The sequence below is a fragment of the Lygodium microphyllum genome, chromosome 21, assembly GCF_053477565.2.
Source record: "Lygodium microphyllum isolate KBCC chromosome 21, Lygodium_microphyllum_v1.1.10, whole genome shotgun sequence".
Classification (NCBI taxonomy): Eukaryota; Viridiplantae; Streptophyta; class Polypodiopsida; order Schizaeales; family Lygodiaceae; genus Lygodium; species Lygodium microphyllum.
In genome coordinates this window covers 46,841,727-46,867,282 of record NC_141155.1, presented here as the reverse complement: position 1 = coordinate 46,867,282, position 25,556 = coordinate 46,841,727, and the positions used below count along the sequence as shown (strand labels likewise).

Sequence of the window (25,556 nt, the reverse complement as noted above, 5' to 3'; positions counted from 1 at the left end):
GGGATCTTTCTTTTTTTTCACCCATGTAACAACCCTTTTCATCCTCTAATATGGGATCCACCAATCTTCCAAATGTGTCACAACTACAAGCCATATTTATTTTTTCCCAATAAATAACCCTTTTTATTTTCTACAAAAATGTATTATTTTTTTTTAAGCTATCCGATCATATTGCAAGTTTTTCATACCCATTTTTATATTCTATTTTACATTAAGATGCTTACAAATCAATTTATATTTTTAAAACTCTACACATGTGGTGCTTGGGACTCTCCAAAGGTAGTTAGATAACTACTTTATGCCTAGCCTATTGGAAAATAGGTCAAATGATGTATGCTGCATGATGAGGAGACTTGTATCCCATAAGTACAATGAGGAGAGTGGAGAAGCTGGAAAGCTATAAAGGCATGTACTTGGTTCACTTTTCAATGAAATGTTATTGTACTTTGTACTTCACTGTGAATCCATGTCATGTCCTACTCGGGATAGTGTTTATGAGTCCAAGCATTCTATCTTGGAACCTGATTCAACTGAGTAATAGTTAGTGTCATTTGCCTATGTTGTCATGGTTCTAGTTACTACATTCCAACCTCCATAGCTACAGCCATGCTCAAGATCCATGTCCTTCAACATGGTATCAAAGCCCAGTTGAGCATGGCCAAGCTCAACTCAGCTCCATTCTCTACTCTCTCTGATTTTCTTGACCTCAATTTAGCTTAGGTTAAGTCTATGACCTCATCTCCCATTTCTTCTTCTCATTGTTTACCTTGGCAGCCATAGCCAAGCAGCACCTACCATGCTTGAAGGTCCCAGATCTCTCTCTACTAGCCAAATATCACTAAGCTTCCTTCTAGGTAAATGTTCCCCTGCTAGTAAAGATTATTTTTATTCCTTCAAGCATCAACATACCTTGCTATAGCTTAGCTCTATCAATTTTCTCAATTTCTTCCATGTGTGTCCGCCATAGCTAGGATGACCCAGTCAACTTGGAGCTTCTAGATCTCATCACATAGGCCATATCTTTGAGAACTTTCTTCTAGGGAGATCTTCCTAAGCTTAGGGCGCCCCTCTCTATTATCTCACAGTAAGACATTGTGCATTCTATAGCTCAGCATTGTCGTTTTTGGAGCTCATTGTCCCTATCAGGTGCAGGTCTGTTCGATCGCTTCCTTCTTTCTCCACGTGTTGCGATATGGCTCAAATGCATAAGGCTTTTGAAGACCATGTCACAAGCTTTCTTTCCATTAAAATTTTTTAGAAAATGATCAAGTATCCAGCTCACATAGAGCAAAAAACCAAGCTGCACCAAAAACCCTAACTGCAGACTCCATAGCCAGAAACTTGAAAGCTTGTTTCTCACTACCATCATCAATAGTGATTTTGATCACTCTGACATTGCCTCTGAAGTCTATTGCAGATCTGGAAGTGCCCAAGGATGCTCAAAAATTACCCAACAACATCAAGCCCAATATCAAGATCTTCAAGACATAGTATCTATTGATACTCAATTAGTGTCTCTTAGCACTTGTGTATTTACTCAGTCATGAACAAGTTACTGACTAATTTTACCTCAGCTTCTCAAAAACTCATTCTCAACACTTGTAATGATTTAAAGCCCTATTGATCAAATCCATCTGTAAGTCTCAATTTCTTTGTAAAAACATAGACACTGGCCGAGTGTTCTCGTGGTAAGACCTCCTTCTAAGATGACTGAATTGGAGAAGATAGCAAAGTTTAATGGTGAATACTTTCACACCTGGAAGGAGAAAACCATGTACCATCTCATGAGGAAATACCTCTGAGATCTCTGAGGAAGGTGTTGTAGAAGACCAGGCCTAAAACAAAGGCATGGAAGAAGATGAACAACAAAGCTCTAGGTATTATTGCTTGGGATCTATCAAATGATGTATTACACCACATCTCTAGCATCAAGTATGCAAAGAAAGCATGGGAAGAACTTGACAATATCTTTGGTACACAAGCAAAGAACTCAAAGGTAAAATTACTTATTCAGTTTTATAAGTTGGATGTAAAATACAGTTCATCTATGATTGTACACATCAATAAGTTCAAGATCCTTAAAACTCAGCTAGCAACTCTTAAAAAGAACATTAATGATGATGAGGCAATAGCAGTGCTACTTGCTAGTGTTAATCATGAACCATATGAGAACCTTTTCAACACTAAGTAATGTTCACAGTCTCTCACTCAAAGACATTGAGCACTCACTGCTTGATGGAGAAAGCAAATTTAAAAGCAAGGATGTAAAAGAAACTAGCTCAAGGGATAACCTCTTGTACACCAAGGGTTCTAGTGAATGTTTCCACAAGAAGAGAGCACAACAGGTGCAAGATGATCACCATCAAGGTTAGTTTATCAATGAAGGAGAAGAAGAAGAAGAAGAAGATGCTTTCACCACCATCAAAAACTCTGACATATTATTCTAAAGAATTTTTTTGTTGTATCTTTCCCATAGTGGATCATGTTTTTCCCATTGTGGATGCTTTCTTTCCCTTAGTGGATTTGTATTGAAAAAAACCCTTTCCAAAAATGTAAAATTTCAAGCTTGACTTGACTAGGCTGCCCATGAGCTAGTCTCTTGGGCCATGACATCATGTAGGGGGGGCAAAGGCCAACAAGTGTAGGAATTCATATTTGAGGGGGGGTGTTGGAAAATAGGTCAAGTGATGCATGTTGCATGATGAGGAGACTTGTATCCCATAAGCATAGTGAGAAGAGTGGAGAAGCTAGAAAGCTATAAAGACATGTACTTGGGTTCACTTTTCCATGAAATGCTATTGTACTTTGTACTTCACTGTGAGTCCCTGTCATATCCTACTCATGATTGTGATTATGAGTCCAAGCATTCTATCTTGGAAACTAATTTAATCAAGTAACAATTAGTGTCATTTTCCTATGTTGTCATGGTTCTAGTTACTACATTCCAACCTCCACAGCTACAGCCATGCTCAAGATCCATGTCCTTCAACACTGCCACTTCTCCAAGTTCTAATCAATAATAAAGGCTAATTTTTGCCTCAAATGTTTAACTTTTTTCCTCTTAAAAAGTAGTGCTTTTTGTACATAAATGTGGCTAACCATATTATATATTCATCTAAGCATTTTTCACGCTCAATTTGTTCCTCTGATTTATTTAAACCAATATTACACTAAGAAAATCAATCTACATTCCTCTCCTAGCTTGTATTTTCTAATGGAACCCCTTAGGGACATTAGTGACCACCATAAGAAGAAAGTGGATTTGCATGTTCATGTGGACAATGAGTATCCTATGACAAAGACTCCTTATGGTAACCATAACCTAGATGTAAGAACAATTTTGCAATATCCTATAGAAGGAAAGAAAAATATTGATCTTTTGGTTGATGGTTCCTTGTATCCAAACGGCCTTAGTACAAGGTGAAATCCTCATTTTAATTTTATATCTTCATTACTCACTTATGGTGGGAATGGTAAACAAGGTCTACTAGGTTATTGCAAATGCTTAAGTGACAACATTCACATATATCAATATTATATAATGCTCATCACTCTTTCTTACAATCACAAGGTTCTTTGAATGAATTTCAAAAAGCATTCGTTATCAAGAAAATAAAATTCTTAAGTTAAAATAAGAAATGAAGCAATACAAAGATAGTCTCTGGTATAAGGAACAAGCAATGGTAGAGGAGGTGCTAAGAAAATCATCTAACCATGCAGAAGGAGAATGCATCATTGAAAGTAGCTTTTAAGTAAGTGGAGAAGGAAAAGAACGTTCTACAAGAAAAGTTACAAAGACACAAGTAAAATCCCATGGGCTACAAGAAAGAGAACATTGACTATTATCAAGGTTGTCTCTATCAATGAGATTAGTAATATCCCATTGGTATACTATCTTGATTTACTGTATATCTTGATGTTGTCTACGTTTCTTTTTTAGGAAATTTATTTATGATGTTGGAGGCCAAGGTCAGGCTTAGCAGTTCAAGCTTCTAAAGGCATTCTTGAAATGCAAACATCTTATTGCAGTTTTGAGAGACCTTTGACATCAAGCACTCCACCTTGCTATATTGAATGAGGTTCTTCTAGATGTCCTTAATAGTTTGCCCATGGTAGAAGTTCAAATAGCATGTGATATAGTTAGTATTATTCAATGAGGTTACAAGGCATATATATTATGATAGCATATACATTGGCTTGTAAGAAAACAAAGCATATGATTTTGCCTCGTCCATTTCGAGTTGGAGCTATAAGATAAGACTGAATTATATCCATTGATGATTTAATAGGACAACTTTTTTTTATCATTGAGAAAATGGAAGTGGAGGGAAGTGAATTCAAAAAGATAATTTATCATGAATATAATGAGTTCAATAATATTTTTATTGACCTAGTTGAGTTGCAATGCACTATGGCTCATTTCTGCAAGGTGTAATTCTTAGAAGGTATTGACTTGTTGTAATATTCATTGAGTATTTAATATTATATAATTATTTCTAGTAGCTTTGTATCAATTATACTTGTCAAATATGGTTCCTCATCTTCATTGAGCAACAACACAAAGATAGCCATCCAAGAGAGAAAGTCAGTTTCATGCTAATCAACTCCATATGCCCTACCTACCAAGGGGTAAGTGCCTTGAAGGGAGTCAAACTTTGACAAAAATAACCTAGTCCTTTGTGAAAGGCCACTGTGTCATTGATGTACGTAAGGTCACACGGCACCCAGTCCTCATTGGAATCCTAAAATATCATCGCATACTCTTAAGATAGGTATTCATGTATTGGATAGGGTGTTGCAAGCTTGGAACATGCCATAAGATCATAGAATAAAATGTCATGCTGGGATAAAAGACTTGATATAGTTTTGACCTCCCCACTGCGGACTCTATGGCTTGGAAAATTTGCATTAAGTTAGCAATAGCATGATCCATTTTAAGAGAAGGGGGTAGATAGGAGGCAAGGACAAAGAGTGTTTGGCAGAGGAGAAGTGGTTGGAGAGGCCCAAAGTGAAAATGAGGACTAATTATTGGTTTAGATAGGTAATGGACTTTTGAAATTATTAAAAACCATAAAATTTTAAAAAGGAAATAAACTAAATTATAAAATAATTCATAATTTATAGTATAATAAAATTAAAAATAATTAATTAATTAAAAAATAAAAACCCCTAATCTATTTATGTGTGATTTTTTATGCATCGTCTATATTCACACAAATTCTAACTTGTTGCAAAGCACTCAATACCATATAATTCTTCTCTATTCTTTTGCTCATGTAAAAAGAAAATACTTTAATAAGTTCCGAAGTATATTCATCGCAACATAAGCAAAACGACACTAATATTAAGCAAGCTTACCTTCCTACAACCAAGTCAAAAGTTAAAGCTCTCAATACTTACACTTCCTATCGGTACAAGATGCTTTTGTAAATTTAGCACACTCGAAAAATCACTCAACATGACTAACTCAAGCATTCCATCCACCATATAAACTTGAATCTTAAAGTCTTGTTCCATGTCTTTGTGGACTCTAAGAAATTCCATTAGCATGCCTTCTTTATCCAACATTGGTAAGAGAAGCACATGTATAACTATAAACATGCAATCAAGTAATGAAAGATAACACTAAGAAGCACCACTCTATACAAAAAGATGTTACCTTTGTGCTACCACCCACCTCATCCCATCCTTCTTCAAGTTGAAATTAAAGAAGTCCTCATATAAATCCTTACAAATGAACATGGAGGGATGGTGATACGTATTAGTAGTTTGGAATATATAAATTGGCACAAACCATGAATAGCCCACTAATATTAGAGCTCTCATGAATCTCACAATGGACAATGAATGTCATGCATGATCTTTAACTTGAATTTCTAGAGCAATCACTCATCCAAAATGGGTCATTCCAAAGAGTTGAGAGATGAACAAGGAAATAATATTTCAAGAGAAATATAAGAATCAACTGATGTAGCCACCATATACATGAATAAGTGAAAGAAAATCTTGCGATCTAGAAGATATTCAAATTATTTCTAGTAATCTTTATCTCACCCACATCAACATGTATGGATTTGAGAAGAATGCTACTTAAGGAGAGAGAAATATAAGTAAGAATACTTCAAAGTAGTGGTAGAAATGGAGATTGAAGAAAGTGAAAAGCCAAGATTTGTGTAGAAGATATTGGTGACTACATGGCTATGGTTATGTGAGCATAGAAGGAGAGATTAGATGAGAAGATTTATGGAGTGAAGGTAAGAGAATGACCAAACTAAAAGTAGAAAGACACCAAAAAATGGTTTTTTCAATTATTTATGACATAAAAAGAGGTTTTGGGGGGGAGAAACCCCCTTTTTTTAGAGTTTTTTTTTTCAAAATTTGGGGTACCTTTTTAGATGCCCAGTGGGACCCATCTAATATGGGGGTGATATAAGTGGGGAGAAGGGGGGTAAAGGGGGACATAGGGAACAAGCCTATAAGTGTAGGCCCAAGGGAAAAAAGGAAGTAAATAAAATATACACACCACTCCCTCTCCTATTGATCCACCTCAAATATCCTACAAAAAGAAAAGCCATTAACTCCTAAGCTAAAGGGCTCTTTTTAATTCTATATTTTCCCCAATGATGTGTGATAGTTATGCACCATCATGGATCCATGGTTGGCATGGCATAGATGTATTGGTGGTGGAATATTCTTATTTTCACCTTAGTTTAGTGATATATAAAAGCCATTTGTCTTTTTCTTACCTTATATTTTTGAGCTTCTTGCTTGCCCACATTGCCTTCATCCCTTTCCTTGGCCCCATAATGCTTTTGTTCTTTGAGTTTTCTACAACCATGGTATTTAACCACCCGATGGTATTTAATTCCATTTTTCTATAACCATGGTGTTTGATTTTCCAATTGTATTTGATTCTATTTTTCTATTGGATCATCCCAAGATTTTCCCTATGGAAGATCTCTACCTCTTGAAATTATTACATTTTGTGAAGCAATTGGTAGTAACATTATGTGAAAATGCTAATCTATGGGAGTAGGTCCATTTCTAGCAAGAATCTTTCTAGGAGAAGTGACAATGACTTTTACCATGTCAATCGAGTCAATTTCACAAACTAGATTTGCAAGCACTTGTAGGTTATGGAGACTAAGAAGACTATATTGCAATCTCAAATAGCCGATCTAGAGGATGTGGACAATTCTATTATCATATACCTAGATACCTATAGGAGCTCAAGCAAATGATGTTATAATAAATGTGAGATGAATGGACCAATCCCATTTTCTAGTTCCATCTAAGTCTACAAGATCCATGATCTCAATTATCTAGTGCATAAGATTGTAATGCATTCGAATGTCTCTATAGTCCCTATGGAGAGTCAACTATCAATACATTTTTGTCTACATTTAATAGGAGGTGTCCAAGTGCCAGTTAAAGGAGCTCCTCTATCTCCTCCCTATGAGATATAATCAAAAATCCTATCAATGTATAGGCCAAATAATGTCATATAAAAGGGGGACCCCTGCTTCACCCCAATGGGCAGAGTAGTGAATAGGTGTTGAGAGGCCTTCAAGTGACCATAGTCTACCACTAACCCTCTCGTATAATGCTAGAATCCCCCACTGAGCTCCTATAAGGCACTCCCATAGCATGTAGTCTATGCATCAACTTATCTCTCGCATTGTGCCAAAAGCTTTACAAAAGTCCAAAAAGCAACAATAGATCCATCTACCATGAGCTTTTCCCACCTCAATAATGTCCATAAGTGTAATGTGATCCAATGTAGAGAAACCTCTCCTAACCATCCTGCCCCTATGCTCTAATACCCATCTCTCTAACCAACTTCTCAACCCATGCTCAAGAATGGAGGCATATAACTTGGCCAATGTATATGATCATAATAGTTTGATATTTACTACATAGAGTAGGATCACCTGATTTGAGGATAGGCACAATAATGTTTGTGTCACAACCCTCTAGGAAGCCCTCACACATAGCTCTATTAAATATCTAAATAGTAGTCCTACCACTAAGTCCTTAGCATGAATCAAAGGCTCAACTACTGATCCATCATGATCTTATTCCTTACCTCTACTAAGTCTATCGCTAGCATCTCAAACGAGGAGAAGTGGCTAACTTGCTAGAATGTAGAGATTAGCTACATATTGCTCCCATTTATTGGGAGATGTAATGTGCATGACAAGCCTCTCTAGAATTCTAAGTCAAGAACAGCTAGTGTAGGTCTCTCTCCAACTAGGCTAGGAATGATATCTTCTTCCACCGTATGAGGAATTTGATGAGTAGTTTCACCTATTTATGGGTAGTGGATTCTAATTTTACCTATCTCTATAGGTGAGCTCTAGTCTCATGGCACTTGTCATCATACTAGCTACTCCTAAGTATCATCCTAGTAAAGACTCTCTATGGGGGCCATGAGTGTGGAAAAACTATACATGCTACTATGTCTGGAGCCTCATTGAAGTATTAGGTGAGCTCATATAGTTCAATGTCAATGTCTAAATCATATAAAAATCTAAAGATCTTTGCTTCATAGATGTCCTCTTTCTCTATGAAGAAGTATATAAGGTGTTGGTAGGCCACAATAGAATTTTCTCTCCCTCTAAATTTCTCCTCAAATTCTCCCACATCCAATCATAAGGCTCAATTGCAGTTCCAACCCACATTGTTATTTTGACATGAGAGAGAGAGAGAGAGGAGGGGTACGGGACAACTCTGAGAGAGTGCATGGCATCTTAGAATGCAGGGGATCAAGTTGTCAACATGCTACAGATTGTGAGTCTATGAGCTTCTAATACTACATTATTTCTCCATTTTCATTAAATGGAGAAATAATTATTTCAATAGGTTTAAATTACCATATTTATTTTTTATTGGATTTAATAGTTAAGATTATCTTTGAGATTTGAAGTATTTTCAAATGCCTACGTTTAAGTGTCAAAACCGATTCCTCACTACCTTATCCCACTCTCTAGTGTGCAAACCTCCTATTCCACCATATGGTAAGGATGCAAGCACCTTCAATGTTTGTTTCCATCTAATGTCCCAACAATGGAACCAAAAATGTAGCCACAAATGCTAACTTATGGATATTGGGCAACATGCTATAAACTATGAGCTTGTAATACTACCTTCTTTCTCCATTTTTGTTAAATGGAAAAATGATTATTTTGGTACATTTAATTACTAGATTTATTTTTTATTAGATTTAACTGTTAATATTATCGTTGAGATTTGAAGTATTTTCAAATGTCTACATTTAAGTGTCTAAATTGATTCCTCACTACCTCATCCCACTCTGTAGTGTGCAAACCTTCTATTCGACCATACGGTAAGGATGCGAGCACCTTCGGTATTTGTTTCCATCTAATGTCCCAACAATGGAACCAAAAATGTTGTCGCAAATGCTAAACAATGGATATTGGGCAAACTCCTATTCTTTTAATTGAGATATGGGACCTAGGTAACCCCACTTTCCCTATATTATTGGCCATGGCCCATATGAAAATAAAGAGTTATTTAAAATAAAAAATCTTTGATAGACTAGAGAAGAAAAAAGAGGTATCTATGGTGAGTTGGGTTTGCAGGCCATAACATATCTACTCTTCTAAAGTGCAAGAGTCTAGATTGTTTTACACATGAGGCCATATATACACATAAAATTCTTCCATTGAAACAACTTTATGGGCGGAACTTGGGGGAATGCCATGACAACTCCTTTGGTTCTTGCCTCTCACAAAATGACAAAAAGCCAAACAAGCAAATCACCGAGAAGCCAATTACATGTCTATCAAAAGAAGTCACTAAAGACTGCAACTAGCAACATGCAATAACCTAAGGTGGTTGCTACTTCACAAGAGAAATCAAGTGTTTGAGAACAAACCATTCAAAGTGAGGAAACAAGCCAATCATATTTCGTGATGCTTCTCAATCTGAAAGAGAAAATCAGAAAGGGAAACAATAGAATCATTCATCATAGAAAAAGAATAACCCAAGATAGCTATCAATTCATTTCAATGTCTCAATCCAAAGAACCTATGTCACCTAAAGAGGAATAGGAGATGCAATATTAGTAGTCTATTGTCATTTCCCAAGCCAAGAAATCATATCATAATAGGAAAGGAAAGGAAACTCTGAATGATCTACTATCAAACGCCAAACTTACTACCTAAGGCTTTTAAGACCATGACTGCTTCCAATCACTCCAAGGATCCAAGGAGTTGTCATTGACTGCCAACATTACCAACTCCATTGAAGCTATCGTTACTACTTCCAAATCAAGAGTAGAATCAAAACAATAGTAGCCCTCAATTGTGACCATAACCACCAACTCAACCAAGTAAGAAGCCCCTAAAGGAAAATGAATATAAACTCTAAATCAAAGAATACACTTAACATAGCAATCACTAAGACATGCTCTTCTCAACCAAAACCTCCAAGACACTTAAAGCTTAAGATGATGAAGAGATCTATCATGGAAATAATGTAGGAAATGGCATTAAAATAGAAACAACCAGCAAGAGCAAGAATACATTTGCACATCTTCTTGATGATTGTAGATAACCCATAGGACTCATTTCCAATACTACACGAGCATTTTTTTCTTGATTTTCTCTTTCCATACATGCATTGCTAGAAGATCCTATACAAGGTACAATATCAGCAAAATAAAAGACAAAAGGATAGATCACAGTCGAACAAACATAGTGTACCATCTTCTCTATCATAGGTGGAACAAGAAATCGTCTAATGACTATTGTAGAGCAAAGACAAGCTATATTGGCTTCCATAAGTGAACTAACATATGTAGCTAGTGTGAGACTTCTCATGAATTGAAAACCTATTCCAACCCCCTCTAAACTTCGCAAAATTCCCACAAAATAATATATACATTTTGTGAGTGGAATACACCAAGAAAATGTAATGTTGGACATAATTTTGTATGTATCATTCCTAACTATAATGCCAAGACTTCTGAACACCTATGCCTCATTCCAATATAATCCAAACTTCTATGAATGGCTTGTTCCACAGCAAATTGATGATATACCACATTCCTATACCTTTATTTATTTATTTATTTATTTATTTTTATACATAGCACCTTGTGTTTGTGTATAAATAATCTTTTACACAAGACATATCGCGCACACACCGAGCTACGATACAAGGTAGAATGGTAAGTTCAAAACACAATGATGTTTTTCACTTTTCACAATTACATATTACTTTGAAGTCCATCACCACATAAATGCAAGTAAAGAATATGTGACAAGCAATGCAAGTTCAACTTGAAGAAGGCATCAACGAAGCGAACCTCTTGAAGATCCAAAATGTAGAAACATCAAAGATGCAAGACCGCCCAAGAGCCTTAGCAATCTTCAAAAAAATACAAGACTCAGCAATCTTCAAAACAATACAAGAACCATCAACATTAAGGCACTGACCTCCTCAGACAAGGCATGCTTTTACTCATACTTCAATGAAAATTGATTTTCTCAAGAGAAGCAACGACTTGCTTTATCAATGACTAAAGTCTTCACCAAAAACCTAAGCTTGGTTCCCCTTTAGCAACAACTTCATTAACCTCAAGGCTTGTGCTTCAATTTCATTGGCTCAATGTTGGTTTTACACACTTCAATGCATAAACTAATCTTGAGAACTAAGATTACTATCATCAATTCAATCCTAAGGCTCTTAACCTAACATTTTATTCAATGTGTGACTAGAAGCCTAATTGTATGCCACTTTGCTTAATTATTTATTCAAAATTAAAATAAAACAAAAAGAAATACACTCTTAGGCACTACATATCACCTAGGCATTCTCAAGTTAGTTACACCCAATTGCATCAATCGACTAGGTCTATCTCCAACTACCTAAGCCTCTTTTCGACTTCCCTACATTCACTCAAGGCTCATCGCAAGCAAGACACACCTAATGAGTTTTCACTCGTCTAGCCTATTGTCCTACACCATTTTTTTCTCTTCACTTCATTCACATTTATGCTTGCAAATTAACCTCAAATGCAAGCCAAAAAGTATCATTTAAGAAGAAATGACCAATCACATCTACTACATGTAGTCGAGCCATTAGAGACCATGTCCTTCATGAACTATACTTGGATTGACTTTTAGTTCCCCTATTCTCCTTATCAGGTGTCCTCACAATCTTCTTGAGTTTCAATGTGAAGAAAAAGTTTTCTATTAATAGAATATAATATTTACAATCACATCATTTAGATGTAATATTAGAAAGCTAAGGTGAAGCATTGCCCTATATTGTTAAAGGAAAGAAAAACTTTGAGGAAAAGATACTAAAGAATGGAAGCACCACTTCCCAAGGACAAATTGGACAATACAAAGGCACAAAATCAAGGGCTGTAAAAGAGTTCTCATTTGGTCTCTAAGAAGTTAGGTGCTAAAGATAAACAAAAAGTTCATGAAGATCTCACCATGGCATCCTCTTTGTTTGAGGTCGGTAAAAGTAGTCTAGGGAATTCTATCAACTTAACTCAAAGTTATGGGCATAAAGTTGGCTATAGATGTTTAGTAAAGGCTTTAGCTAGAAATATGAAGACATTGATTGGAACATTATAGGTAAGATCATTTCCAAGGTTACATATATGCCACACCAAAACACATGGATCAAGGATTGTTGGTTGAAGGAAATTTCTCACATTTGCATTGTATGTCACAAGCCCCATCAAACAATGGAAAGATGTTGGCATAATGAGAGGCTGACCATTGCATCTACTTCTATCAAAATGCCCTAAGCTACTCCCATACCTATTACAAAAACAAATATTTGTGATGATTGCCATTTTCCTACTTTGGTTCTTTCGAAGATGGAGAAAGCTCAAAATGCAAATCAATTCATGAAGCTCTCTATAATCCAATGTTGCTAGCCCATAGAGAATCAATTGGCTCATGAGAATATGCATCATTCGTGGATGGCACAATTCTAGTTCATGAATATTACTTAATATACAAAGTGATGAAAGCTCAAAGGTTCAAACATGATTTACTACATATTCAACGATACTTCAAAACATACTCGTTAGCCAAATCAAAGACATCTTAGATAAGCCTAGAATAAACCGATCATGTCAGGTTGCATAAGCCTCAAATAGACCAACATGTTAAAACAAGTTCAGAGTGTTGGTTTTCCAAAAGGTGCAAGGGTTCAAAGTTAAAAAATTCTAATACCTCAATATCGTGAACCTATTATAACACGCAATTTCAACCTCAGTCCTCAAACATGATTGCAAAGAGGCTACACTCTTTATAAAAGCACACGAGATAACAAGTTCCCTACACAATAAATGCCACTACAGCTAGCACGCAAGGTTACACTATAGCTCTTTCTCCCTCTCATTGTAATGACAGATTTTCAAAATGCATTGGAAAGGTCACGTATTAAGCTAGAACTTTACACAACTTTACACTGACAACGATATTAGAAGTCCATACAGAGAAAAGGCAAATTTTCACTAGCCAAAGTAACTAATTTTAAGAGGGGCAGTTACTTCCACCAATTCCTTACTAATGATTGGTAGGACCACTTCTACCACCATCTTCCCGAGGAACAGATATCACAGGATAATATGGACATGAAATTCCCATGTGGTTACAAAAATGGATGGATACATGTGGAGAAATGGACAGATGTTTACTCTCGCTGCTAGCAAGTGCAAGTCCCCAAACACATGATCAAACATAGGCTTCATCTGATTCTTGTTTATGATTGGCTCTCTCAGTCCTACACCCATCTTTGAGATATACATAGGAGCCATTTCTGAAGCTCTCTCCCAATTTCTAAACTGCTACTTTAATCAGCCACACAACTGTGATTCCCTGCAGCCACAAATTTTAAAGTACTAAAGCCTCTGGTATGGTAAACAAATGCATGCTGTTGATTTCTTAGTCTTCTTCCATCACTGCTCCATCTAATGTGACATCATCCTGTCTGCGTTTTTCTTCCTCCTCTGCAGAACAAGAACTCAGGTATCAAGAAACAGTGCTAGTAAAAGCTATCCAAATATAGGTGCGGGGGGAACAGTCAGCACCAATGGTCACAGTCTAGTCAAACATAAGGCTTTCATATGTCTGAGAATCCATCACATCCCAGCGAAATTCTAAATCCAAAAGCACTGAGTAACACAAATAAGACAACATTCCTTACATATTGCAGCAATGAATCTGTCAAAAAGAGGTGAAAATGAATGTGCAAAGAAACACATTGCACACAGAGGAGAAGAGCCATGGACACTCAAGTTATTCTGGGCCGACTGATATGATGGGCTGTGGTTAGAACATAAAACATCAGAAGCACTAGGTATTACCTGGATGTCTGGAATACCCTAACTGATTACCTGATCCACATGCATATTAAACTACCATTTGGATGCCTCGTAAAAATAAGTGCAGTAAACAAAGAAATTACACATGAATGCACAGACATCAATTTTAACCATTTGAGTCCTTGGAACAACAGCAAAGAAATATATCACACAAAAGTTCAGTGTACTGACGCATGAGTTCAATTAGTGCCCTCTGAGTCCGCCTCTCCAATTTCTCCAATTTCTTTGCAACTCCCCTCCGTAGATCCCAGTTGGCTTTCTTTGGAGCAATGCTTACAAAAGGATCCTGTGCAAGTACATGACAACAGGAATTTCTATCACACATCACCCTTGATTTTGAAAGCAAGCCATTATGCTTGTCTGCAGACAGGTGTGTTAGCACCAACCATCATTAACCAGGCCTTCAAAAGATGAAAAGATAACAAGAAATGCAGCCATACACTTAGTTTAAATATTATTACGTAGACAATGCAAGAAGGCAACCAATGTTTGAAGTAAAAGGTGGGAAATAAGGAAATGCCAATCAAAAATCATCAAAAAGTATTACTTATGTAGCAAGTTCTTTGTAAACAAGAAAAGTTGACACAATAACAAAAGACCGCATGATAAGGATTACACTTGTTATGTGCAAAACCCGAACAAGCCACCCATTACTGAGAACTAAAAGAATGGGCTACAAGTGTTAAGAGCACAACCCACCCCATGATATCACCTCACCTTGGTTGTATCAATCAGTGTGAGCTTAGTAAGAGCACAACTCCACGCTTTAGACAGACTTCTTTGGCAGGTTTTTGTATGGTAGGACATGAGAGTTGGATAAAAGGATGGGTGTTTTACAGTAGTAATCAAGAAGAAAAGCTATGATTTTACTCCTAATACAACCAATTATGCAACAGTTCGCTGAAGATGCAATGACCTGACTGATTTGGTTGTCAGAGCCAGAATAGTCTGTATCGGAGTAAGACAACCCATACGAATATTAAAAATGAAATAGGTATAGCAATGGCCACACAAATAAATTGCCATGTGACAGCATCTCTCAAATAACAACAGATCCATAGATGATTGCTAGTGATTGGTGTTGTGATTGAGAAGTGTTCATTTTATTATCCATCTAAAGTTACCAAAATATTAATGCCATTAATGTGACTGTGAGACCGCAACACCAGAGCGACAACCCAATATATTATCAAATAGATTTGAACAGGAAACTTTCAGTTGGATAGACAAAGTTGATATTTTATTTGCCATTATGCATGAAAGTGTTCAGATTCCAAGACTAGTAATTTTTGTTGGGGGGGAAATCCCTAGTACAAATCCCAGTCCATGTGTTTGAGCGGCCCAAGTAGTCCCAAGTAGTGTGTGGAGGTGCACCATAACAAGGGACGGATATCCTTGTGTCCAAGGGGCCATAGGTAGAGATCCAAGGGACGTAAGGGGATACCAAACACAACCAAACTAGGATAGGCAAGTGTGCTCAGCCTCATGTGTGGGTAGATGGCAAGTATGCCATGAGCAGATGGGTGGCATTCCTAGCAGCAAAGTACATATTAACAAGTGTGTGTGTCATGTACGATCATCTTCTACCTATGAGCCTCAAACTGAGTTAGACGAGAACATTAGGAGCTCTAACATTATGACTGTTTTGTCATTTATGCATTTTAGACACTCCAAATAGAGATGGGGATTCTTGTGCCTGATTGGCTATCATGGATGACGGCACCCTTGTGCAGATGACTATCCTATCCCCTCTATCCACATCAAAAAAGCTGAATGAGATGTTAGAATTTGCAAATTCTATGGGCAATGCCCAATGTTTTTAGATATTTGGTTTGTTGTGTGAACACAACTACATTAATAAGTTATGTCACCACTTCTAAAGTTAGTTCTAGAGTTAAATTAACTCTAGTTGAGTTAGGAATAGGTCCAACTTACTTAAGACTATTGTACTCCCATTCTATCATTCTATCACTTGCAACTTTCGAGTGTCGAACTGCTACCCACTCTTGCTCATTGTGAGTTGAAGCTTTGACAGCTCTCAGTCGCAAATTCCCCTGCAATGAAGGTCCACATCATCAAGATGGAGGAGATTCGGGATGAGCTTGCATCCCTTGGTAAGATTGTGTCTTCGAAGAACTTAGTTGTGACTCTTCTCTCAATCTTTCATCACCAAAGAATGATATGTTCTACACCACCTCTCCTCACCTCTTGTACGAGGGACACTATCACTTGGGAGGAGCCAATCCTAATGATGCTCGAGTAAGATACACATGACAAGGAGACAAATTCTAGCAAAGCTAAAGCACAAAGCCATGCCTTTGCAACATCATCTTAAAGTAAAGGGCGCACCAAGCAAAAGAAAAGGAAGAAGTCCAAGAAATCAAAGTAACTTTAGCCTCCGGTATAGATTGAAAGGGAAAGTGCAAAAAGGATATCCCAAGTATCCATACTATGGGAAGCCCTCACATCCTCAGGAAAAGTGCTAGAAGAAATACCCTAACTTTGGTCTGAGAGCAAAGGATGAAGCAACATCATTGGAGCCTCCCTCTCCCTCTACTTCTCAATCTCCACTTGCTATTACTCATAAGTCACTGTTCCTTCACATTCATCAACAGGAGCCTTCTTTGCTTGTGTTGTCTCCTAGAGGCCTCAGCTCATTGACAATGGTGCATCAAGTCATATAACTCCTAAAGGAGATTGGCTACAGGATCTCCATCCATTTGAGAATATAGTCATTGGAGGTGACATTTCATTGTTGCCTATTTGTGGCATTGGCACCTTGCATTCATTGCCTTACCATCCATTTTTTAGCTCCATTTTGGAAGTTCTACATATTCCAGATTTGGTCTTTTGTCTCCCTATTTATGGCTCTTCTTCAAGAGCCATTCTTTGTGACAAGTTTGTAGGAAAGGGGGACTGTACATGCTCCATTCCACTTCCATTGTGGCCCTATGAGGCATATTTATGTTGCCGCACCCATTTCCAATTCTGCACCACCAATCCCACAAGTTCTATCGCATCCACTCCCTCTCCTTTAGTGGTTCCCTCATACCCCCCATCCCTTTCAGAGGGGACGATATCAATGACATGGCTATGGAATCCTCAGTCCTTTGTGTTTCAAAGGGGAATTCCTAGGATTGTGAGAAGCTTCTTCAAGCATTACAATCTATTTCAGCCATTTCCTTCATGCAATGGCCTCTTTCCTTCCTCATCAAGCCACCATTCCCTGCCATTGCATACCCATATTGCTACCTCATCTATTGCTTCTAGCACAATTGCACAATTCCGTTGGACATATGGCACACGAACAATATCAATAGCCCATATCTTTCACTACCCTTGGAAGAGCACAATAGTATCAATATCCTTAGGCTAGCATTTCTCTAGGTACCCTAGGATATGTTAGAATTTACCAATTCTATGGGCAGTGCCCAATGTTTTAGTCTTTAGTTATTTTTCAGTTCTTAGTGTGAACACAACTAAGGTTATAAGTTGTGTCACCACTCTTAGAGTTAGAGTTAGAGTTAGTTAACTCTAGTTGAGTTAGAGCTAGGTCTATCTTAGACCTATCTTGTACCTTTCATTCATCAGCATATGGCACACATGTGGTTGTGCTATGACAGCAGATTTCAGGCCTTCCCTTGAGCACTTGACACGTCTTGTCTGGTGTAAAGTACAGCCTATGGCCACGTTGTCCTTTACGTGCTAAAGTAGCTAATCTTGTTACCTTGTGCAATTAGGCAGTATTCTGATTTGCTATCCCTTAACAAAAGCCACACTGTCAGCAAGCATACCTCGGTTCCGTTCACCACAGGCGCTGAAGCCACAGGATCTTCGAATTTTGGAATAGTTGGAGGAGCGACCTTGTTAGGCTTTAGCTGTTTGTCCCTTGGTATGTAGTTCCTGAACTTGACTTCTTGATCCCTGCAGTAAGACACAATTCCTTTAAAAAGATGATTGATGCTCTGGGCTGCCTACCTCAGGACCATCCGAACTTGAAAAACCAGTGAATATGAGAGGAGACGCACGGTCCCGTACGTACTGCCGCTCTTCCTGGCTGTCGTCTTCTTCTTGTTCTGCTTGCTGGTTTGCGTTTTCTTCAACTGCGAGCTCCGCAGCGGCACGCAGAGCGCGAAGCCGCTCCCGTCTCTGCTCGGGATCTTCTGCCATTGTTCTCTTCCTTTCCGAAGCTTCCTAATCAATGTTAAATATGATGATGATGATATATCAGAGGGTGTCACTCCTGGCAGTTATTCATCTGAGAAACCTTCGTATATCTATAAAGGCTAAAGATTCCATTGGGTTTAATCCAATCCTGCGCTTAAAGGCACCACAAAGTCGGTCAATCCCAAGATTTGAACCCTTGACCTAATATGCATGTCAGTTCTACTCTTTAATTTTCTCGCATCAATTTTTCAAATGTTTAATTGGGCATCATCCAAATCTCTACACCCCTTCACAGTAAAAGGCACCACAAAGCCCTTCCATCCCAAGATTTGAACCTTGAACCAGCCATTGCTCATGCAGTTATCCTGCCACTCGAGCTACTATTTGTTGGTTTAGTGATTAACGACAAAGAAAATAGATTCATCTTAATAGAGGTTGGGGGTTGGACTTCGATATTTAATATTCTTCTTTCACATGATTCTTTTATCACTAACACACACAAGCATTGTATCTTGCCACCTGAGCTACTACTCATTTTAGTTGTGTAGTGATCTATGACAAAGAAAATAGAACCCTCAAATTGGAGATTGAGGGTCATAATTGATATTTAATGTTCTTGTTTCACATGATTATTTTCTTGCTGACACGCAGGCATTGTTGCATCTAATTGGATGATTTTTTGTGGTTATGGTTGGGGCTTCGCTCCAACATCCAAAATTGGATAAGTTTTGTGATAAATCAAGTGAGAACAATGCAATTCTTCCCAAGCATCACATTGTCTCCTCTATTAGTGCATGTGGGCATTTCCCTTTTGGCTGCACAATCTTGAGCTTGCATGCTTGTTTGTAGTTGTGTTTGCTAGCTTGATTGCTTATTTGCTTGTGTTTGATTGTTGTTTTTGTATATTGTATGAACTATGTCATATTGTTGTTGTTGTTGTTTTTTGCTAGCTCATTTGTCCACATATGGTCTATTAGTAAAGTGTGCTTGATTGTAGTTGTACTTAATCATTGTTTTTTGTGTGTTGTTTGTAATGTGCCATTGTTGTTGTTGTTGTTGTCATCGTCGTCATCATTGTTGTTGCTACTCTTATTCTTATTATCATTGCGCATTTTTATCCTTATGTGCCTATCAATGAATTGTAAGTTGTTTGTTTCATAGGGTGAAAGCAAATGATTGCATTAGTTCTTGTAACTTTTTATAGTTTTCTTTCTGTATGAACATCTCTTAATATCGAAGGATGATATTTTGAGTTTGTTTTTAATAGATTTGTATTTGGTGGAGAAATCCTATGGCTAAGTGGATTTGCAAGTTGAAATGGAAGTTAGAAGGTAGTGTGTATCACTATGAGGCTAGACTTGTGGAGGCAAAGGGTTATGCTTAGCACAAGGGCATTGACTTTGATGAGACCTTTGCTCTCACTTAATATATGACTACAATTCATGCATTAATAGCTTGTAATGGTTGGAATTTACATCAGTTGGAGATTTAAATTGCATTTCTACATGGTGATTTGCACGAGAAAGTGTATGTAATTTAACCTTGCGGTTCTCCTTAGAAGGGGCAAGAGAACAAAGTATTTAGAATGAAGAAGTCATTATTTAGTCTGAAGGAAGCACCTTGAGCTTGGTGTGCGAATACATGCATACTCAACTACGTGTAGTTTTCATAATAGTCCAAGTAAGAGCATCTTATATGTCATGCACTAAGGTGATGTACCTCTAATCATTGTGGTTTATGTCGATGGCATACTACTCGCTAGTCCTAATGAAACACATATTGTTGGTATGGTATATTTTTGCCTATTGCATTATTATTTGGGTAGTTAGTTCAATCAATGTGATGGAGGTATTGCTTTGTGCCAAATAATACATATTGAGACATTATTGTAGAGTTCAATCAATGTGATGGGGATATTGCGTTTGTGCCAAACAAAGCATGTTAAGACATTGTTGTAGAGGTTTATTCTTGATGATTGCAAGCATGTTGCTACTCTTATGGAGATAAGTTTGCAATTGAGCCTTCATGATGTCAGAGACTACTTTGATATCTTTCTCTATCAATAGGTTGTTGATGCTTGATTTATGTATGCATCACAAGGCATGACATTATGTTTGCAATCTGGACATGCAATGAAACATATTTTTCATTATTTGAGTGGTACTCCATACATTGGGCTATTTTATCACAAGGGGGTTCATTATTTCCGGATTCATATATATTTTAGCAACAAATCATGGCCGATGAGTTGGAGAAATTGAAACATCCTCATCTTGACATGAAGTATGAGTATTCCTTAGTAAGAGTGTGTTCATCTATCCAAGTAGCATCTTCCTCAATTACTTCTAAGAGGCTTAATACTAGTGCTTAGGATTCTCTTTGTGTAATATATCCCCCTTTTATAATAATAAAAATAGTACAAAATTTTTTATCCCTCTCCCTCTCCCTGCCAACACCACATCGGGGAGGGAGAGAGAGGGAGTGAAGCGAGTGATGGGGGCATGCAGCCCCCCCCCAGATGGAGGGTGGCGCCATCTCCCTCCCCCCCTCGTGTGGCCTCCTCTCCACCATATAAGGGAGCCTTCCCCCTTCCTTGGGTAGTGCAACCTTCCCCTCCCTCCTGCATTGTCATGTCCTCCCCCCCCCTCCGTTTGCGGCAACGGTAGCGCCCCCCTCCCTATGGTCTCGACATGCAGGAGGCCCCCCCCTCGTCATCCTGGACACCCCCCCCTTTTTCGTCGTCTGCAACGAAACCCCCCCTTGATCAACATGGAGGGAAAGAGAAGAGAGAGAGAGAGGAAGAGAGAGGAGAAGAAGAGAAGGTGAAGAAGAAGAAGAAGAAGAAGAAAAGGGAGAGAGAGAGAGAGAAGGAGAAGAAGAGAAGAAGAGGGAGAGAGAAGGAGAAGAAGAAGAAGAAGAGGGAGGGAGAGAGGAGGAGAGAAGAAGAAGAAGAGGGAGAGAGAGAGAGAAGGAGAAGAAGAGAAGAAGAAGAAGAGGGAGAGAGAGAGAAGGAAAAGAAGAGAGGAAGAAGAAGAAGAAGAGAGAAGAAAAAGGAGAAGAAGAAGAAGAGGAGGAGAGAAAGAGAAGGAGAAGAAGAGTAGAAGAAGAAGAAGAAGAGGAAGGGAGAAGAGAGAAGAAAAAGGAGAAGAAGAAGAGGAGAGAGAGAGAAAGGAGTTTGGAAGCTTCCAAAGCATCTCCTTTAGGAGGTGTTTCACCCGCAAGACCCGGCTTAATTTTTTCTTAGTCTGTGGCCACATCGATTCAAGTGCAAAGATCGTGAGGATTGGTGGTTGGGAAGTTGATGGACAATTTGCAAGAAAATTCTTGTGCATCTAATAGCTATCCCCGCACACGAAGGCCACTAGATTTCCGCGAAAGATGGCACCCAAGAGGCACGCAACTAGCAACTCTGGAGGTGTTTCTACCCAAGGCGGAGGAGTGGCTGCTAACGGGGTTTCGATTGTCAAGAATCAGGTCCATGATCCCGCACTTCTTGTTGATGAACTCAATATGTTAAATGATTACGTAACCTCATATATACAAAGTTCATGAAATACATATCGAATAAATTCATAGGGAATTTTTGCATTAGACACTCTCACAAAAATTGTTTCATTGCATTGTTTAAGAAGGTTCTCTTGAATTTAATAAAAAAGTCTAGCGCATGAGTTGCATGTATATTTGCAAACACGGGATGACTTCATGGAAGTCAGCTGCACTAATGGAACGACTCAGTATTACCTTCGTGTCCCAGATATATTAATTGCTCCATCGTGTATTGAATTGGAGATGGTATATCCTAGGGTCTTCTCTTGGGATTGATAGTGAAATGCGTAAAGTATCACAAATACATGCAAGGAAAACTTCTACATGCATGGGAAAGATTCCCGCATAAACAAGCAACATGTTAAGTCGCATGCATTGAAAGGACCTTCGCATGTGTCGTACAAAACTATTGTTTGTGACTAGTATTTATCATGGGTTTCTTTCATACCTTAATTGCATGATCATGAAAAGATAAGTGCATGGAAGGGTAGACATATCTTAAGGGTCTTTCTCTTGAATTGATTAGCGAAATCAAGGAATATGGTTGTCGCATCCATACTAGATGCATACAAAGGAACTATTGCATGCATGGGTGATATCAAGATTGCACACATAGAAAGATTGCATGAAATTAATGTGCATTAGAATGCTTGAATTCATGCTTTGTACATTGGCCTTGAAATTGTTAAGTAAAGTCAATACTTGTCTTAATCAACGTAGTTAGACAAGCTCAAAGAAAGGGTTAGAAAGGGGAAAAAATTATTGCATGTGAGTACTATTGAAAAAGGGGGTTAAGATCAGGTACTCTTGTATCACCAAAAGTATCCTTGGTCAATTAGGGATCGAAGGAAAGATCACATAGATACTTTAAGGAATCTAGGAGATAACCAACAAGTTGACCAACCAAGGACAACGAGGTTGTCCACAACCTATTTTTACCAAGAGACCTAAGGTAAGGATACTTAGGGTTGGCAACGTACAAACCCTAACCCAAAGATAAAGGGGAAACAAGCAACCTAGCTTGCCAAGCCCTTGGGATCTCGCCAAGTCGCAAACGATCCAGGATTGAATGCTGGGAGCATTCAGGAGAAAGGAATCATACCTTAGCAGTTGATCGTACAAACGGCCTCCGAAATGATCGTGATTGTACACTTAGGTACATTGTTTGAACTTCTTTTTTCAAGGAACTAATTCAAGGCAAAACACTTAATGCTTCAGGTTAAAGCCTAGAGGGAGAGGTAGGTCTAGTTACCTCCGACTGCCTGCCTGGCCCTATCCAAGGGGGTTGTTAGCCGCGGCGGGTATATGGACCTAACCTGCCGCGAGAGGTCTCTCCATGGCTGCTTGGAGCGGGAGGATGCTTGGGTGCCAAGGGAGGCTATGATACCAACTGTAACATATCTGCTCGTCACTTGTGGGACACGTCTTAGCAGCCCATCAGAAAGAGAGTCTAGAAAGCGCTGCCTGGCACTCGCAAGGAATGTCACAGGGTTTGCGATCTAGGTCTTCCCAAGTCTGCCCCGAGTGGAAGTGTCTGGTCGTTCCCACTTAGGACCGACCTGAAGTCAGGGATTCTTTCCTACCAGCAAAGTCTCTAGGAAGTAGCTAGCGTCGAGCTCCAGATGAACCACTTTGCGTAGGAACAATAGAGTCGAAGCGGATTTATGATGCACTTGGTTCATGGAGAACGAGAAACGAGAGGGATGCGAAGCTCAACCTCTCTGCCCATAAGGCATAGTCCCATTTCGTTTCCCTAAAACAACATAAATTGGGATCTTAACTCTACTAATGCTAGGTCTTCATAGTCTCGTTATCTCGTCTTTTGAGAAAAGTTCCCAGCTAACCGAGACCACCCTTCCATAGGACAAACCAAATCACGTCCAGCGCACTTTCCTCAGTTTGCGTAGTTATCTAATTACCTACCACATTATGTTTGACATGCAAAAGCAGCTTCCTTAATTAATCAATTTAGACATAGGTTCCTTCTCACATAACTTAGGCACTGACACAAAAACAATGTCAAGCAAGTTCCTTTTTCAAATATCTGATCTTTATTTATCATAATCTCGGAGTACATCAAGTATCCTGCCCGAAGGCTATCCCAGAAATCTACAGGATTACTGCTCCAAGTTCCACCTGTAGACTAGTACACAGGCCTTGAGATCCCATCTCGAGTCACGTCAGCCTCTCATGCGGGATCCGTAGGCAAGGAATTGACAACCAAAGCCTCCCATGGCATCCAAGCATCCTCCTGCTCCAAGCAGCACCCACGGAGAGATCTCTCGCGATGGGTTAGGTCCATATACCCGGCGCGGCTAACAACCCCCTTGGATAGGGCTAGGCAAACAGTTGGAGGTAACTGTTCTTGTCTCTCCCTCCAGGCTTTTAACCTAAAGCATTAAGTGTTTTGCCTTGAATTAGTTCCTTAAGCAAAGAAGTTCAAACAATGTACCTAACTGTACAATCACGATCATTTCGGAGGCTGTTTGTACGACCAACTACTAAGGTGTGATTCCTTTCTCCCAAATGCTCCCAACATTCGATCCTGGATCGTTCGCGACTTGGCGAGGTCCCAAGGGCTTGGCAAGCTAGGTTGCTTGTTTCCCCTTTAACTTCAGGCTAGGGTTTGTACCTTGCCGACCCTAATTATCCTTACCTTAGGTCTCTTGGTAAAAATAGATCATGGACAACCCCGTTGTCCTTGGTTGGTCAACTTGCTGGTTATCTCATAGATCCCTTGAAGTATCTACGTGATCTCTCCTTCGATTCCTAATTGATCAAGGATACTTTTGGTGATACAAGAATACCTGATCTTAACCCCCTATCCTTAATAAGATCTCCCCTTACCAAGGCTGTTAGTCATTTCACTTAGAAACATCATTTTCAAAACAACCAAGCATAACTTGGGTCAACAATCCACACCTCACCAGCTTACCTCAAGCTAGGAAGACATCCAATCCCAATAATCTCAAACAGGATCATGCAAGCAAATGTTCTTGGTAAGTTAACTTATTTTGACTTGCTCTTCCCCTTGGGTTTTACCCCCCCAATTCCTTACACCTCTTTCTCTAGCCAGTAAAGCTAACACACTTAGTAATCTTACTGGTCATCCTTATCTTTCCTACAAGTAGAGCTTCAAGATACAAACCACCTAAGTTCTAGATGTATGTGATCTTTACACTTTTCCTAGTGCGATACTATGCAGAATTTTCCAATCAAACTCATCTTACTCGCAGTTGGGATTCTTAATGCATTAATACAATCCGCGATCTTTAACTCTTTTCACATTTAGTCAATGAGTAATTAACCCTAATATGCAGGTACTTGTATGGCCTAAGTTTCCTTGCATCAGTGCAAATGCATCATGTGAATAGAAACTATCATTTCATGTGGCATAAACCTATGAGAAATTCATTATTCTATCATTTCACGCGAGCTTTTGAAGTAATGTTTGCAACTCTTGAGT

The 25,556-nt window shown here is 38.6% G+C and overlaps 1 protein-coding gene across 1 annotated transcript; it reads right to left on the bottom strand.

Annotated features, from left to right (window-relative positions):
• Positions 1-13,517: 13,517 nt before the first annotated feature.
• LOC148017966 (Cwf18 pre-mRNA splicing factor) lies at positions 13,518-18,653 on the bottom strand. Its single transcript, XM_087662172.1, has 4 exons — positions 18,420-18,653; positions 18,172-18,301; positions 14,549-14,663; positions 13,518-14,002 (listed from the first exon to the last, which is right to left on the bottom strand). The coding sequence occupies exons 1-4, from the start codon at positions 18,545-18,547 to the stop codon at positions 13,938-13,940; spliced, it is 438 nt and encodes a 145-aa protein (XP_087518298.1). The 5' UTR covers positions 18,548-18,653; the 3' UTR covers positions 13,518-13,937.
• Positions 18,654-25,556: the final 6,903 nt, after the last annotated feature.

Bases quoted from the DNA above. Each gene is read 5' to 3' on its own strand.
- LOC148017966 (XM_087662172.1), bottom strand. From the start codon at position 18,547: ATGGCAGAAGATCCCGAGCAGAGACGGGAGCGGCTTCGCGCTCTGCGT. The intron at 18,302-18,419 runs GTACGTACGGGA...GTCTTACTGCAG, and splicing joins GACAGCCAGGAAGAGCGGCA to GGATCAAGAAGTCAAGTTCA. The intron at 14,003-14,548 runs GTCAGTACACTG...CTTGTTCTGCAG, and splicing joins GGCACTAATTGAACTCATGC to AGGAGGAAGAAAAACGCAGA.